This window comes from Trichomonas vaginalis, assembly GCF_026262505.1.
Source record: "Trichomonas vaginalis G3 chromosome Unknown ctg_172, whole genome shotgun sequence".
In the NCBI taxonomy this organism is placed as follows: Eukaryota; Parabasalia; order Trichomonadida; family Trichomonadidae; genus Trichomonas; species Trichomonas vaginalis.
In genome coordinates this window covers 91930-110217 of record NW_026529259.1, presented here as the reverse complement: position 1 = coordinate 110217, position 18288 = coordinate 91930, and the positions used below count along the sequence as shown (strand labels likewise).

The 18288-nt window shown below is 32.2% G+C and overlaps 3 protein-coding genes across 3 annotated transcripts, besides 1 other annotated feature; 2 read left to right on the top strand and 1 right to left on the bottom strand.

Annotated features, from left to right (window-relative positions):
* Positions 1 to 592: 592 nt before the first annotated feature.
* On the top strand, positions 593 to 8362 carry TVAGG3_1087130 (cornified envelope assembly; the record flags this gene model as incomplete). Its single annotated transcript, XM_001305656.2, has 1 exon — positions 624 to 7784. The coding sequence occupies one exon, from the start codon at positions 624 to 626 to the stop codon at positions 7782 to 7784; it is 7161 nt and encodes a 2386-aa protein (XP_001305657.1).
* A 239-nt stretch (positions 8363 to 8601) lies between these two features.
* On the top strand, positions 8602 to 10155 carry TVAGG3_1087120 (uncharacterized protein; the record flags this gene model as incomplete). The annotated part of the gene is made up of 1 exon (XM_001305655.1): positions 8681 to 9280. The coding sequence occupies one exon, from the start codon at positions 8681 to 8683 to the stop codon at positions 9278 to 9280; it is 600 nt and encodes a 199-aa protein (XP_001305656.1).
* A 12-nt stretch (positions 10156 to 10167) lies between these two features.
* Positions 10168 to 18288: part of a mobile genetic element that runs on past the window's edge.
* TVAGG3_1087100 (phage tail repeat-like family) lies at positions 16597 to 18288 on the bottom strand (the record flags this gene model as incomplete). Its single annotated transcript, XM_051256899.1, has 1 exon — positions 16597 to 18288. One exon carries the CDS (start codon positions 18286 to 18288, stop codon positions 16597 to 16599), a length of 1692 nt encoding a protein of 563 aa, XP_051075849.1.

The following is an 18288-nucleotide window of genomic DNA, read 5'->3' as shown; positions in this document are numbered from 1 at the left end:
TGCAGTTCTTTTCTTCTTTGTCATTATTGAAGAAAAGAAGTTCTAAGGAAGAAAGGAAATTTTTTATTCTTTGGAGTTCTTTTTCTTCTTTGCCATTATTTAATATTTTTCAGAATTTGTAGTTTTATTGGATTTTATCGCATGTATTTTGATGTAAAACATTAAGTCAAATTGCAGGCTGAATGCTAGTATCTGTCAATTTGAAAAAAAGAATTTTCCATTAGATATTGTGAATTATTAGAAGTTCAGCTTTGGAAAAATAACTTAAAGCTAGAAGGGATATTCGATTTGTAAATGACTGCTTATGCATGGAAGTTAGAAATATTTCCATCAATATGGTTGATGGCTTTTTTAATATAAAAGTTAACGAATTTTGACCTTTTCGAAAGTAGTTAGTGAGTATGATCGTTTGAATCCATTCGAACATTATGGAAAAAGTCATTTCACATTTGAAGTAAGTGGAATTTTAATTTAATTTTTCATATCTAAGCATCAGGGAAAACGGAAATGCTTATGAAAGTGAAATTGTTAAATTGTCTGGATTTTTTATTGTGTTTTTGATCATTGTTGGAAAATTTAACTATTCATTTTTTTATAATTTATTTGGTTTTAATAGCTTACTAATGCATTCTTATACACAAGACATTCAAGATAATAAGATTAAGTGGCATATCAGTCTCTCCGGAGTCTCATTTGTCGACTCAAAGACTGGCGAATTAGTTCTAGATCCGTCAGCCACAATCAACTACAGAACATCCCTCATTCTCAAAGCAGGAGATAAGACAGCAGATGAGAATACGTTCCTTGAAACATACAAGCTTTTAGAAGAGAACATTTCTTATTTGAAAGAACTCTCTGATTTTAAGTCTACTCCGACAGAAGATGATTATGAAGGCTTGGAACCAGATTTAAGTGATTACAACAATCTTCTTAAGCAAGAATTACAAAAATTAAAGAATTCTACGGAAATCGGAGGTCCTTTCTCTTCCTTCACTCCTCAGATGCGCTACATGGTTGGCCAAAGTAAGGACAAGAAGAAATACTTACTTTCAAACTTAAACAAAGCAACTATTGATGATCCTAATTTCAAGATCGACTTTTCTGCTAAAGAAGTCGTCCGTGCCAAAAACATTAATTCAGGCATCAAATTTAGCGAAATTAACACTTCAGCTGCTTTATCTGAAAATGTCCACGTTTCTTTACTTACAAGTAATTTCCTCAATAATCCAATCGACATTTTATCCATTATTCCTAAATTCCTCTTCAATGGCGTCGGAGATTATCCACTTCCAATCCAATTCTTCATTTGCGACAAGAATACGGCTGATTTCAACATCGATGCCCTGTTTAATAATATCAAGTCCATTACATCTCCGGAACAAGTCAGATTCGTCATTATGAACATTCATTACCTGAAATTCTCAGTTTTCAAGCACTTCGACTCTAGATTCAAGGAATACGAGAAGAATCCAATACCAAACAGACGAATCTACCTCATCAACTTCAAAGAAACCACTCCTGCTAGCAATCTTCTCGGAAATGTCAACAATTTGAGCAATTTCAAGTTCGAAAAAGCCGCTGTTGTTAATTTCTACACGAAGTTCTTTTCTGATTCGTTCAAATCCTACGTTGTTTACTCCAAACAACCAGAAACAGGTAAAACACAGATGATTTTGAAGCGAATCTACGAAGAAAACAAAGGACGCGACTACTACTACCACAGATACATCGTAGACAATGGAACAACCTTGCAAATGTTGATTGATTTCCTGAATTCAGTCAAATTTGACAAGGACAAGAAGACATACATTCACTTCAATGTTGATGGCAACATCAACCTCCAGTTTACCTTCTATCTCCTTCAGTTGGTGTATTTCAATGTTCTGACAGACAATACATCACGTTGTTTCACATTGTACGACCTTCCAAGTGTTCCTGAGGTTTATTTCGAGATTGGCACAAAGACACACGTTGATTTCGATGAGATGAAGACGATATTCTTCCCACTCGCCCAGTTTATGGAAAAAGTAGATGTTGGACAGCCTTTAGACATCTTCTCTCTCGACGAATACGTCCTTGAAACAGTCAACAAGCTGAGTAAGATCAGATTATTGATCAAATCAAGGAGATACCTTCCAAATGCAGCGGCCATCGTATACATGTCAACATTCGCCAAGGCAAAGGATGGCGAAAAGCTGCAATACATCAATCTAAGTAAGAATACAATAAGTGAAGTGACCAAGTCAAAAGAAAACTACAATATCCTTGATAAAATACCATCGTCATACGAGTACAACGACTTCAAGGAGTCTTTTGACAGCCATGTCAGATTTTTCGAAGAAAATCCGAAAATTATTTACAGTTACTTCAAATCTGTTCTTTATAAAGGCAAAGAACAGATTATTTCCATCATCAACAATGTTTCCAAGATCATCAATTCTAACAGAGGTCCATTTATCTCCAAATCATCATACAAGAAGCAGAGAGAATACAATCAGCAGTTAACAATCATGATTGGCGAAAACATTGTTAATTCTGCTATGTTCAACTGCGGAAAGAGTTACGAAGCAACAGATGACGACAAAGTAGATGATACAAGAAGACTTGAACAAATCAAAGAGTTCCAAAAGACAATTCCTTCCATCATTGTCACAACAAATTTTGCTGCACCAATTGAGCAACAAAGTTATTTCTTAATTGCTCAAAACAAAGATAAAAAAGTATTCGATATCTTAAATGAATATGGAATACAAGTCAGCGACAAAATGAGTGATTTCTTAAGTACTTTCTATGATTACGACAAGTTCAAGAATTTGAGAAACAATTCTCATGGATTATTCCAATCATTTGCTTCTGTTTTCGGCTTGCAGATCAATGATGAAATTCCTTACAACAAATTATTGTTTATCAAGATTTGGGATGACATCAAAAATTCTGATGCTTTAGATCAGTTTTTGGGAAAGGATTTCATCACTAAAATCATGACAAATGATAGAGATCTCAACACAAATTACTCAAAGGACGAAAACATCAATGATTTCCTCAAGAACTTGAAGGAAATGGATTTGAAAGATATGATATTTGACAAGAAGAACAAATTAAATGTTGAGAAATTATATGAAAACTTTAGTGCTGAAATTGCACAGAACTATGATCATTCCAACATCAAATCAATTGCTATCACTCCTCAAAGTATCAACAGATGCTCAATCATCATTTCTAGATGCATGAGTAATCTACCAATCATTTTGATGGGTGAAACAGGTGTCGGAAAAACATATATCATCAACATTTTGAAGCAAATCATCGCAAGACATGTTAAACTTGAGAAAACAGTTATCCACGCTGGAACAACAAGAGGAGATTTGATTGATTTCATCAAGCCAAAGATAGAAAAATGCAACAAAGAAAGAGGAAAAATCAGAGGAACAATGATCTTCAATTTGATCAAACAAAAAGCGAAATCAGATAAATTAAGAACTGATTTCATGCAATGGTTCGTCAAACAGAAGAATATCAAAGAAAAAGATGAATTTACAAATGAAGAAATCACTAATTTCGCCATCGAAAAGATGCATGAACTTGTACAAAAGTTCATTGAAGATGAAGTTTTCGCCAGTGACAAGAAATCGAGTTATTTCATCACAGACAACACACAAATTGCAAATGTGATAAATCACTTGCATTGGAAACTTGACCAGTTCAATGACGATGTCGAAGCTAATTCTCCACAGTTGTTGTTCTTCTTCGATGAAGTCAATGCTGCAGCAATACAATGGTTCATCAAAGAACTCATTGTCGACAGATATTTCTTGGACGAAAGACTTCCAAACTACGTCAGATTCATTGCTGCTGTCAACCCATTGAAGAAGATTCCTCAAAACATCGCAGATAGAATCAACAAGATTGGTCTCACAATACAAGAAACAAACGATCAACTCAAGGACTTCATCTACAAGGTCCAGAAGATGCCAGAATCATACATTCCTTTCATTTTGCCATTCGATCCAGAAAGACTTGACAAGAATGATACAGAATGCTACAAGATTTTGGAGTGTTCCAGTGAATTCGAGTTGTTCATGCAACAGATCATGGACAGAAGATTACTCGACAAACCACGCGCAATCGATCTCGAGAGACAGGACATGCATTTCTCACAGTCAGAAGATTTCGCAGAAGATTACTCAACAAACGCCAAAGCACAGGAAATGCTCAAAATAGTTAAGATCCTCAACTTCTCATCAGCGAGATTGGTTGTTAACCCTGATTTCTATGGCGATGAGTCATTCATTTCTTTGAGAGATCCAGAGAGATGCTCAACAATCATCAGATGGTTCCACAAGTCAGGAATTCTTTCTGCTGATGCTCCAAAGGATTTCGATAACAAATTCAGATATTCCCTTGTTCTCGCTCTTTCCGTTGTTTACTGGTTCAAACTCAACGAAAAAATGCGTGAGGACTACATCAATAAGATCATCGAAGTCTGGAGATCGATTGGCAGCAAACAATTCCCTTCACCAACAGCTGATGAATGGAAGAAATGGATCGAACAAGAAATCTCTACTGCTGCTGACATTTTCTGCACAGAAAAAGGTATCTCAAAGAACAAGCCACTCAAAGAAAACTGCTGGGCAACATATGTCGCGTTGATCAACAGAATTCCTCTTTGGATCATTGGTGCTCCAGGTCTTTCTAAGTCTCTTTCCGTCAACATGGCAATTAATGGTCTCAGAAATGGATACATCAAATTGCCAAATGGACACAATTTCAACATCCTCAAACAGTTGTTCATGTGTTCTAAAGAGTCTACAACGAAAGACCTCTCGTTTGCATTCCAATTACTCGCAAACGAAGACAACAGAATCATCCAAAACATCAAGAACACAAAGAACAGCAAAGAATTGCCAATTCCTATCATGATGCTTGAAGAAATGGGCCATGCAGATCTAAGTGACGAAAGCTGTCTGAAGTTGTTGCATCAGGTCATCGATGAAGGTGTTACCGCCAAAGATAAGACACTTCAGATTTCAATTGTTGGTTTGTCAAACTACAAGATGGATAGCGCCAAATTGAACAGAGGTTTGCTCATCCTCAGAGACAACTTGTTACAAGCTGAAATGGCGAACACACTCAAGAATATCTTCAATGATGTCAAGAAAGACAATTTCAAACAAGAAATCACACAGAGTGAAGAAAATATTCTCAAAGCAATCGCCAAAGCCAAGAATACATCATCAGCAGGAGAGATTTATTCCATCAGAGATTTATACGCTTTCGCACAGAACCTTGCACAAATTTCATTACAAAAAGAGGAAGAAGTACAAAGAGCCATTTTCAAGAACTTGTTCTGCACAAAGATCGAATTCGAAACTCTCAAACAGACATTCCCAACAAGGATTTACCAGGCATTCAACTTCAACAATTCCGATAATAAACCAATTGTTTGCGAAGATTACAAGAAGTTAATTTTCGATTCCATCAATGCCAATGTCAATTTCAACTTGATCACAAACAGACACTTGATGTTCATCACAGAAGATGACGCTGCATTGGATATCATCACAGAAGAATTGGGAGACAAGAAAGATTCAGTTGTTTTGTTTGGAAACAGACAATCAGGAATTTCCGAATCAATATGGGTCGCCGAAGACTGCGAGAGATTCCTCAGGGCAATGAGCAGAGGAAACTTAGTTATCATTCACGGAATACATCCTTGCTTCAATAACTTGTACGATATCTTCAACCAAAAGTACCAAGAAATTGTAGAAAACAAACAAACAAAACACATCGGATTCATTTCTTGCAACGGTGGCTCATATTCAGCAGAAGTCAAGCCTGAATTCAGATGCGTAATTGTTCTCACTAAAACAGAGTTCGACCAGTTGCCAGCACCATTCGTTTCAAGATTCGAAAAACACTACTTGAATTATAACACAGAAAGCTTTGCAAAGATTCTGCCAAAAATTGAGAACTTTGCAAAAACCACTCCATTTGTTAATGAATCTATTACAAGCAGTTATTTGTCCAAGCAGTACATGGAATCTGTTTGTGCATTAATTGGTGAAAAGGAGCTTACAAGAGTTGTTTCAGAAAACACTTATCTTTTGGCTTATTTGCCAGCCTCTATTTATTTCTACAGAACAATGTTGAATGCTGAAGAAGAACCACAAAAAGGTCTTCCACCATATTCCGAGACAGATGAAGACGACGATATGAAGAAGGAGTACAACACAAAGAGATTATTCAAGAAGTACTCATATTTGCATACAAGTGTAATGTCACTGATTAAGAACTACGAGAATTTGGATGATGAAGAAAATCCATTCAACTTCATTTTCGGAAGCCAAAGAAAGAGTGGACTCAAAGGCATCTCTTCTGTTGTTGTCGTTCCTGGAATCCATCCATTCGACAAAGATTCGTTGAAGGACAATTACGACATCTACGAATTTCCAATTGAACAGACATTTGACTTCGACAAAGTCTTCAACGATTTCGTCAGCAAAATCAGTGAAAAGGAAGAAATTCCAAAGGTCATGGTCTTCACAGCAAACAAGCCAAATGAAGTTGCACACAGATTGCCACAGCTCAAGTTCAAGATCAATGAGTTCAGGAAGGAACACGAGTCTAAAAACATCATTTTGCACACTTTCATTTGCTTGAATGTCCTTGAAAATCACGACAAAATCCATTTGCTTCAATCGAAGACTTGGCCTGTTTTAGGTTTGGACTTCCTTCCAAACAAATTATATGGAACTTCTCTCGTTGATGTCACAATCGATGCTTTCATGAGACAGAGTCAATCCATGAAGAAAGTTTCTTTCTTCAGTAAACAGATTTTCAAGCAATCAACAGCATTATACCAGAAATTATTAAATGAAGATGAAATGATCGATGTTGATGATTCTTCTACTGAAAACCAACTCGAACTTCTTGCAGGAAAAGCCCTTAAATCGAAGAATTCATGGAGACAGTGCCCGAAGTCATTGTTCAACATCATTTTCACTTTCTACAGAAGATTCACAAACATCATTGTGAACACACAATACGTGTTAAAGAATTCTGGTGAAAATTCAGTAATTTTCATTCGTACTAGTTTCTTGAGAGAATTGAACAACATCATTTCCTACAATAACCATGATTTCGCGGATATAACAAATGAACTGATTTATTGGTCTGCAAAGAAGATCATCTCAAGCGGCAGATATGCACTTGAAGATGGAGTTGATGGACTTGTTGAATATCTTAATTTCGAAGTTCCTGAAGAACTTGATTACTCAGTTTTGTTGTATACTTTGCATCCTTCAAATGATATTCCAAAGAAAGATTACCAAAGGATTTGGGATACAACAATTAAACCAATCATCGACGTTGAACAAGTTGATCAATTGCTTGAATACCATAAGTTCAACGTTTTTGTTGATTTAGTTATTTCTCACCATACATTTGTTAAGAATCAAATAACTAAGGAATTCGATATCGAAAACATCGATGAATCATTGAAGACTCTCATTTCTGATTATACAAAGGAGATCTGCCAGTCTGTATGCTCAGAAACAAGAAAATATGCTGAACACTACCAGTACTTCAACACCATCTATCCACATCTCAGAGCAGCAATCGATATCTCTCAGATTCCTCATGTTGAATGTTTGTTGAAGGCCGCTGTTTTCTTCGGATCTAATGAAAACTTCAAAGGAAAAGAATCCAAGAATATTAAGATCGGAGAGGCTTTCAATGGAACTAATTACGTTTTCTCTGGTACAAGAAAATCACTTAGAAAGTAAAAATTTTTTTATTTTATTTTAAAATTTTATTTTATTAAGAGTTATTCAATGACAGTCGTTTGGTTACGAGGAGGAAAAATAGTATTTATGATAAATGAAATTCAATTTAATTTGAGTTCTTGTTTAAATGAATTTGGATTTAGTTGTTTAAAGAGAGATTTTGTGAATAGAAGATTTCCTAATGCGGTAGAGTATTCATTCACAGATCTGAAAATGAAATATGTATTATTCGTAATACAAATTTTATTAAGAAGTTGTTACAGTTCTAAATCTGAAAGTCTTACTTATTAATTTCAATATTTTGGAAATCATTGATTTGGTTTTACTGGATTAAAATTGGCACAAAGCATTTCGATTCAATATGTGCCCATAGTCAATCGGATTAGTAATAATCTTAGACCAAGTCAAGCAATAACTTTCCGAATTTAAAATCTGTTTAAATAATAAAGGATAATGGTTAAGAGCAGCTTGAAAATGTGCTATTCATTCACTTTTTTTGACAATGAAGAGTTCTTAGTGGCAATATTTTTCAATTCCAAAAAAAATCTTCTTATCATTTGAAAGGTCGTTTGAATTTTTTTTGTCGGGTTAAATTTAAATATATAATAGTGTACAATTATCTCGAATAGCAAATGATTTTGAAAGCAGTATTCAAAAGATGATTTTTATATATTTTAATTCCCATATCCAATGATACTATTTTCAGTTTTGATAATTTTATGCCCAGAAAAACCGAATCCCCAAAATGCGATAATCCGACGTCTATTGAATAAGATATTGCATTTCCTAGTTTATCCACAAAATCAAAATTGAAGAGAGAAGGCAAACCAAAAAGTGAAAAAGTGCGGAAATTGAAAGGCTGGATATGTCAGCCAAAAATCATTGTAAGATCAAATATGGATGAGACCATCGCAGGCGATACCGAAATAGATTATTGCAACTGCGGAGAGATCGTATTTCATGGTCATTATATTAGTGAGGATGATGTTATAGAAAACAATCCTCAAGTTATGAACCAAATCAGATCGAACTTCCAAACAATCGTGGTTTCGGAGCCAAATGGTATTATAATCAAAAGGCTGTCAAACGTTAGTATTGTTCAGCCACATTCGAATATGTTCGAGATTGTTTGTCAAAAATGTAAAATCGGCTTTAGATTGATCCTTGGTCGTGACTTATGTTACTCATGCCGTATTGAAGAATGTTTAATTCAGCCAAATTCTTCAAAAACTTCAATATTGAAGAGACCAATGTCATCTTTCTTCCCTATTAATCTTCGAAGATTCGTTAAAGAGCAAACACCAGATCCTACAGCCGCATTCATTCAACAAGCAAAGTCTGTTTGCTCACCAACTTTGCCAATGGCCAATTGCTTACCAGAAATGGATGATGATGCAGATTTCGATATGATGTTTTCTTCCAAACAGCAATGCATTGTCGGATCGTTTACAGATCAATGGATATTAAGTCCAGAGTTTTCTTATGATCAAAATTAATAAATTTACTATAGAGTGTTTGTCAAGTATTATATCAATAAAGCATAAAGTTAAGCGTTTAAATTCTTTTCGTTTTTCACTATGAGTATACCGATCAAAATTCCAATAAAAATTTGAAACTCGGTATATTATGATGTGATTTTGATATAAACAGATGTAATGAACTTATTTATTACAAACCATTAGTCCAAATTAGATAATCTTAGTTTTTGAAATTGTCCAATCAATGTTCAAACAAAGAAATTACTGTTTTGAATGATTTTTAATATGCCATTGAGCTACTGAATTAATGCGTTAAGAATTAGACATTGATGACAAGGCTCGCCTAAAATTTGGAAAAATTATGATATGAAGAAGAGGACGTATCCGATAGGATAAATCATGCTGAAGAAAGTGATATCCAATCATTTATTTTAGGTTTAATTAGAGTCAATCCATCAAAGAATGGAACTGCAGCCAAAATACCTTAAATTGTCTTGTGAAGAAATTATTTGACACCAAGTGAATTTAAATCCTGAAATAGAGATTCTCTTGAAAAGCTTGAATTTGGATTTCATCTTCTGTATCAATATTTATGACGTCTCTGCGAAATCAAATGCTACATTATATGCCCTATTGTTTTGCGATGTATTGATTCAATTTTTTTATGATAAGTGATAGTAGTATATGTGAAAGGGTTTTGTGACTTTTTTTGTAAACGTAAGAATTCATACAATATTGAACGATTTTGTATCATTTTTTTTAACATATGAAGTAAAAAATGTATGATTCTTACGGTTTTTATTCTTACGTTTTTGAATAAATCAAGATTTAAAAAATTTTCAAAATTGTAAGACATTTACACTAAACCCATACATAATGAAATAAAAAAAAATAAAAAAAATAAAAAAAATAAACTTTAAAAATTCATGTCTTACATTTTTTGAATAATTTATTTTTTTATTTAATGATAAATGAGTGTCACAACTAACAACGTTAAAAAATTAGAATTCACAAACGAGGAAATAAAGGATATATTAGAGGAGGCAGGTTATGAAGTTAGTAAATATTATTTAAGAAATTGTCAAAAATTTGCCGAGTTATTAAATGATTTAGATTATGATGGAAAAATGAATAAAGATGATGTTATAAATTTCTTATATCCTACATCTGAAGAAGAAAAACCTAAAGAACCTGATGTTTTCCCTGAATATTATGAAGAACGGATTAAAGATGATGAATATGATGAAATTGAAAGACTGGAAAAAATAAGAGATGAAATAGATGAAAAAATTAAGGAATTAAGAGAAGTTGAAAAATATAATGAAAATGAAGTAGAGGGTTTAATGAATATCCCAGCTTCAGAATCAGAAGTACAGAAATCTCATGAAGAAAGATATAAAAATTATGTCTCAGAATCAACACAAAATTTATTAGATGGTGAAATAAACGAAACACTTTCAGAAGAAGGTACTAAATTTATTCGTAAACATAAGTTACAATTTATTGATAATGAAGAATACCCCTGTATATTACTTTCACCTCCTCTTGATTCTGAGAAATTCAAAAAAGCTCTTAAAAACGTGACATATGCAACAAATACGATTAAGAAAGAAGATCATGATATTTACACAAATTATTATTTAAATAAATGCACAGGTGTTGATAAAGTTTTGATTTGTTAGATAAAATATCAAAAGAAACAATTGGAACCTATAAAATTTTGTGTGATTGTGGTTTCATTATTGAAGATACCAATAATGTTTCATATGAAAGAACAGCACCGAAGGAAGACGAAGTGGAAAGGTCTATACCATTCGTTATTAAGAATATAAAAGATATGAAAACTTATAAGCATTATATTTATTCATTTATTTCAGAAAAAATGGAAGCAACCCATAAAACATCATCTCATCATTTTATAGCTATTCATACATTCCTTTTCAAAGTTGTGAAATTAAATAAGACAGGAATTAGATTTAATGTATCAGGGTACGCATTCTTGAGTAAATTAAAATGTATTCGTCACGTCGCAGATGATAAAAATTTATGTGTTCTTAATTCATTTTATGGACTTTAAAAAAAATAAACTTTATTTTTATTTATTTTTTAATTTTTATTCTTACATAAATGAACAAAAATGGAACAGCTAAAATGAATGATAATCAAATTAGAGCAGAAGGTAGAAGGTTATTTAAACGCTTCTATAACATTCCTGATGGTGTTAATCCTAAAACTCGTAGAAGTTATTTAAACGAAGCAATAGATGCATATGAAGGGTTTGACATTTCATCAGAAAGTGAGAGGTTAGCAAGAATGTTAAACGTTAATATTGATTTTTATTATTGTGACCCTCAACCAGAAGACGTAGACATTAACAAGGTAGACTTTCCATTAGTGGAATCAATAATGATAGATCCAGAATTTGAAACAGTAAATATTTTATTAACACAGAGTCCATGTGGAAAACTTCACGCTGACAGAATAACAGACGTTGAAGCACTCACCGGCTATAGAGTTTGCCCCTTTTGCAAAGAAGAAGTATATTCTATCCGTGATGATCCAGAAAGGAAAAACCAAAGAAGATTTTTAAAACATTGTGAGAAATGTAAAGAAAATAATGGAAGATTAATTCAAGACGTTCAATTGCAAAACACACAACAACCATATGCACCACATATCACGAAACAGAAGATATATCAATGGCTATTAGCACATAATTTGCAGGAATATTATAAACCAACAAGATATTATATTACTTTTGACTTCGAAACATTAGAGACAAAAGAAGAACTTCAACTTTCTGAATGTGCAACTTTGAACGCTTACTTAAAACCATTCATGGTATCATCAACGGTTAAATTAAAGCCGCAAAGCGGCGAGGTCGTAGACCGTGATAAAACATATACGAGGAATTTTTGCTTAACTTCAAGTGATTCTTTTATTTCTGATTGGATTGAGTTTTTATTTTCAACCTGTTCATTAGTTGCTAAATCAAATATTGAACAATATGAAGAATTAATGAAGCCGCAAACATTAAATGAGAAACAAAAGGAAGCATTTAAAGAACTTCTAGATGAGGAATTCAATAAAGTGAATATCATAGGTTTTAATTCGGGAAAGTTTGATTTAAATTTAATTCTTCGTGATTTAAACACTGCAAAATGGAAAATAAAATCAATGCTGGGTTCATCTTCTCAATTTAAGCAAATCATTGTAAAGAAAACAAACGTTCCATATGAATTGAGATTTATTGACATCAGAAATTATATAGCGGGTGGGACATTAGACCAATTCACTCGAGATTTCGGAAACAATAAATCACGTGTTAAATCCTTTTTCCCTTATCAATTCATCACGTGGGAAAATTACGAAGAAGAATTATATAAAGAGGAACCATTCACGAAAGATTCATTTTATTCAGCATTAACTCAAGAAACTATATCAGATAGTGATTATCAAATATATCTCAATGATGCTAAAAATTTTAAGAATAGATTAGAATATTTTATTCATTATTGCAATAAAGATGTTGAAATTATGATTGACCCAATTGATAAAATTATTGAAGAAACATTTGTTTATAAAATTGACATGCTTCATAATCTTTCTTTATCATCGAATGCATCAATGATTCGTTACGCTTTAGCATATAAAGACTTTAATCCTAATGAAAAATATCCAGAAGAAGAAAATGTGGAATCAAGTTTTGAATTAACGAAAAGTATTGGAAATATAAAATTGAATCATATAAGAAACAAGATGAAAAAGCAGAAAGAGATACTAAAAATAATGTTTCAATGGATGATTTTCAATACTATCACGATTTAATCCTTTCATCTAAATGCAAAATGTGTGGTAAAGCGTTTACATATGCAAATAAACCAACATTAGATAGAATCGATAATGAAAAACCACATACCAAAGAAAATTGTCAGTTAATGTGTTGTTATTGCAATGTCGTAAAATCAAATAAAGATGAGGATGTTCAACGTTTAAGAATCAATTTAAGAAATTATGCATTAAAAAATAATTTACCAATGACTTTAGATTCAGTTGAAGCTTATCACATTCTCCGTAATGGAATTACTGGTGGTCTATCAAATGTTCAACATTGTGTTAATCTTAAAGGAATCACGCACATTAATAAACTTTCATATAGTCCAGAAACTAAAACTGTATCAAATGAGGACACCACCAACATTATGACTCATTTTGTTGGAGTTGACTTTAATTCATTATATCCTTCATCATTTTCATCTAATCCTCATGATTTCATTCAATATACTAACCATAAAATGTATATGCCGGGAAGATTGAATGGTGTTATCATTTGTGATACAGCAACAAAGAAAGCAAAAGCATTGGGAATAATTAGAAAGAAAAATACTTTATTCGTGGCTGAAGTAAAGGGTCACATTGATGAAAAATACATTAATGATTACATAAACTTTTTACCGATAATAAGAAACTTAGATATTATCACAGATGAAAAAACAATTGGCAGTTTTATGTATAATTACATGAAATCAAACAATCTACCAGTTGACCAGAAACAGAGAAAATTAACTCAGTTAGCATCAACACACAATATCAACCATTTTCTTCTTATTATCTTTGGTATCTAATAGACAGATTTCATTTTATCATTGATGACATTCAATCAATTTTAACATTTACGAAAAATACTTGTTTTAATGAATTTGCGAACGAATTTATGAACGAAAGACAAAAGGCTGAATTAGAAGGAAATAAAGGAAAAAGTTTATTTTGCAAGATTTCACTTAATGGATCATATGGTTACGATGCAATGAATACACAAAATTACGCAAAGACTAAAATAATGAATGCACAGAAGGCACGCGTTGCATGTATGTCAAATAAGTTTAAAAACATAAGAGAAATAGGTGAAGATACGTATCAAGTGATGCTTAAAGATAGATTTTATAGATGTGATACATGTTTACAAGAGGCATTCTTCACTTTAGATAATGCTAAATACTGGTATTTGGTTTTCATTTATGATTTTATGTATAAATGCATGGATGTTAATCGTTTTCATTTCATTGAAGGTGATACTGATTCATCTTATTGGGCTATTGCTGGCGATCCAAGTCTTCCTAACACTCAAGCATTTCAAGCAATTGTAACCGATAAACAATTTTATGATAAAAACATTTACAAATTCGCACCTTTTGATTTCTTCTGTTTTGATGAGAAATTTAAACCTAAATTAAAGAATAAAGCTGAAGAAAAAGCACATGAGAAGAAGTTATTGGGTTTAGCAATTGAGAAACAAGGTGATAACATGGTTGCTTTATGCCCTAAGTGTTATACTTCATTCAACGGTTCAATTGATGGAGGTGATTTTAAAAAGATTGCACAAAAAATGAAAGGTGTTAGTTTACGACAAAATAAACAATTAACACCTAAAAATTATTTGGATATAATAAATGATAAAGTGATATTTGATGGTCAGAATATTAATTTACAACTTAAAAACGGGTCAATGACTCGCTTAACAATTGGTAAGACTGCATATCTAATATCTGTTATCAAAAACGAGTCATCAAGTTTGATATCAAATGTTATTTTTGGCTTACGTAATAAAGGCAAAACATATTCATCATAATATTCCTTTTGATATAGTTTTAGAATCTTCACTAAAACAAATGGAGAAGTCATTAAATGTGCATATCTACTACGTGCTTTTTCAAAATTACTTTTAGCATTTTCTGTTAAGCTGCAGAAGTTATAAACGTTATCGTATGCTTCATTAATTAAATGATTAGGTAACGAATTAATTGCTTGAAACAGTGTGAATAATGTAACTTCTTTTTCTAAATTCATGTTTCCACCGTCATTATGTACTTCAAAATCACAGATGCCGTCAACTATGCTCTGGGCAAGTTTATCGTCAATGTTTACATCTTTGTTTTCATTCATGATAGTCTTTATTTCTTCGTTCTTCTGTTCAACTCTTACCTTAATATTCAAATCATTTAATATATCATTCACTGTTCTGGTTAATGTTGAATCATAACTTCCACGAATGAATGAGTATGTTTTGATTGGTTCTGTTGCATTCTTGCGAACTCTTGAATCAGCCATGACTACTAATGAACGCTTTGAATCATCCATAGAAGTCATTATATCAATATCGTAATCATTGCAGGAATAACATTTAATCATTCTGTTCGAAACTGAATAGAAGAAATTAGTGTTGCAATAAATGTGAAGACCTCCTGAAGCGGTTTTAACGATAACATCTTTATCCGAAAGTTTTGATAAAATGTCTTTTCTAACTGTTTCTTTAAGTTCATCATTGTATGATTTATTGATATCAACATCTATAATCGTTAAATTTGATATTTTATTTACTAATAAAGCCACACCAGTTTTCCTTCCTCTTCCTCCATCATGTTTGAGGTAGTTATGTAAATCAATCTTGTTTTCACCAATTCTTTCGTTGAGGGTTTTAGTTTCTGCCACAACTAATTCCTCAGCTAATGAATCAATGATATTTTCATCAGAAACGATATAGTTGCTGTTGTTTGTTGCTGTCATTTATATAGGAATAAAAAAATAAAAATAATTTTAAAACTAACTTTATTTTTGGGCTGCATCAAATTTTCGTAGATGTTGTCAAAATGTCATGTTGTCTCATTTTTTCAGAGAAGTTAATTAACCGAGTGACACATAGTGACATAGTGACACCTTCAGTTATTCAATAATAATTAATAAATGCCTTCCTGAAAACATTAACGAAAACATTAACGAAAACATTAACGAAAACATTAAACGAAAACATTATTGAAGAACCTATGTTGTTGTCAAAATGTCATGTTGTCATCATTTTTCAGAGAAGTTAAATAACCGAGTGACACATAGTGACATAGTGACACCTTCAGTTCTTCAAAAATAATTAATTATTGAAGAACCTAAAATCATTAATGAAAACATTAAACGAAAACATTAACGATTTAATATATTTTTGTTGTTGTTGTTGTCAAAATGTCATGTTGTCATCATTTTTCAGAGAAGTTAAATAACCGAGTGACACATAGTGACATAGTGACACCTTCAGTTCTTCAAAAATAATGAATTTCATTAGTTAGAAAAAATAACGCTAATTTTATTTTTATCTTTTATGAAAATTCATGAAATTTGGTCATTTTTTCAGCAAAAATAATGAATTATTGAATAACCTGAAACCATTAACGTAAACATTTATTTTTGCAGTTCATTCATTACTTCATTACCTAATTAATTACAGACATAAAATATATTTAGTTCATTCGGTAAGCCTTGACCCAAAAGTCTGGGCTCAAGCACATTCATTGAACTCTATACCATGCGAATACAGTCATGTAAGGTGGCATGTATTCTTTACTTTGTCCCGTTGTTTGTGTATATCCTGAAACGAAATGTGTATGGTTTCCTTCTCCCTGAGTGTCACTCCAGTAACAATTTATAGCAAACTTAACATCATCTTTAACATCATATCCTTTACCTTTTGTCATTCCTGACCAATCCCAATATCTATGCTTATGCCAACCCGCTTGAGATGTGCTTAAATCTATGTAGTGACTGTGTGCAGGTAAATTTTCACCTGTAATCGTTTTACTTCCACCCATTTCCTTTGAAGAGTTTGCACAATACAAAAACCTGTCGACTATTTGTTCCCATGCACCAACACCAAACATTGCTTGAGGACCTCTCGCATCCATAGATGTATAAATAGAACCTACCGGGTTCATTAAATCAAACATATGAGATAATATAGGATTGTCTCTTTTGAACTTAAAATATAGTGCAACTATTTCGGGTTTCTTCTGGTTTGTGTCGGAATATTTTTTATAATATAATCTTATGTTTTCAGGGTAGGTAAAATCTTGACTATAATATTTATTTTTGTCATCTATATAATAATATACTATTCTCGTTTTTTCTATTGCATTATATCTTTTATATCTATAATAATCTAAATATAATGTTAACTTTTGTTCATCTACATGTGGTGTTCTCTCGTCATCTCCATAGTCATAATAATATGGTGCTGGAGCTAGGTTAGACAATGTCATATCTGTCATTTCATAAACTCTTAAATATTTCTTTTGTTCGTCTCCATATAAGTTTAAGTAACAGTTGTTGTCTAATGGAACTTTAACTTGTGTACCATCATTCTTTATATAGCTTACATACATTTCATTGTTATTTTTCGGAATGAGTTTACACCGTATACCATTTTTTAAGGAGTGTACCAATTGCCATCTAAAATATTTATTTTCTTCATAGACAGAAAAGTCACCAACAATAGTTTCAATATTTTCAGTTGTTCCTATCAAACTTTGGTATATTCCGTTGACATATTCATTATCTGCCTTCTTCTCTAACTCACTGTTGACATATTTCTTATCTGCTTTAAGGTCTAAACATCCTGAAACCCACCCTGTATCAGCTTTAGATTTTAAAATATTTGATGTCCATTCATGATACCATTCAACCCTTTCTTTAATTTCATTATCTTTTTCATTAACATATTCCTTATCTGCCTTCTTCACTAACGCACTAGCCATAAGTCCCTTATCTACCTTCTCCTCTAACTCACTAACCACATATTCCTTATCTGCTTTCTTCATTAATTCACTAGCCACATATTCCTTATCTGCTTTCTTCATTATGTCATTTAGGAAACCTTTTATGAATTCCTCATTTAAATTAAATCTTCCAATCTTCAAAACTTTAGGAAATGCATTTAATGCGTAATATCTTTGTTCTTCTGGTGGAATTGATGTTATATCATCCGTTATTCCTTTAATTTTTGAATTCATAAATAAAATTTCTTTTATATTTGATATCACTGCACCACCTTTGCAAACGAATTCGAAATGGTCATTTTTCAATACTATCTCCAAATCTCCATATTTCAACATTTGCGTTTGTTCTGCCGTCTTTGAATTATATGCATATATGGCGTATGTAATGGTCTGTGCCTTAAGTTGTTGTGGTTGCTGTTGTTTAATCAT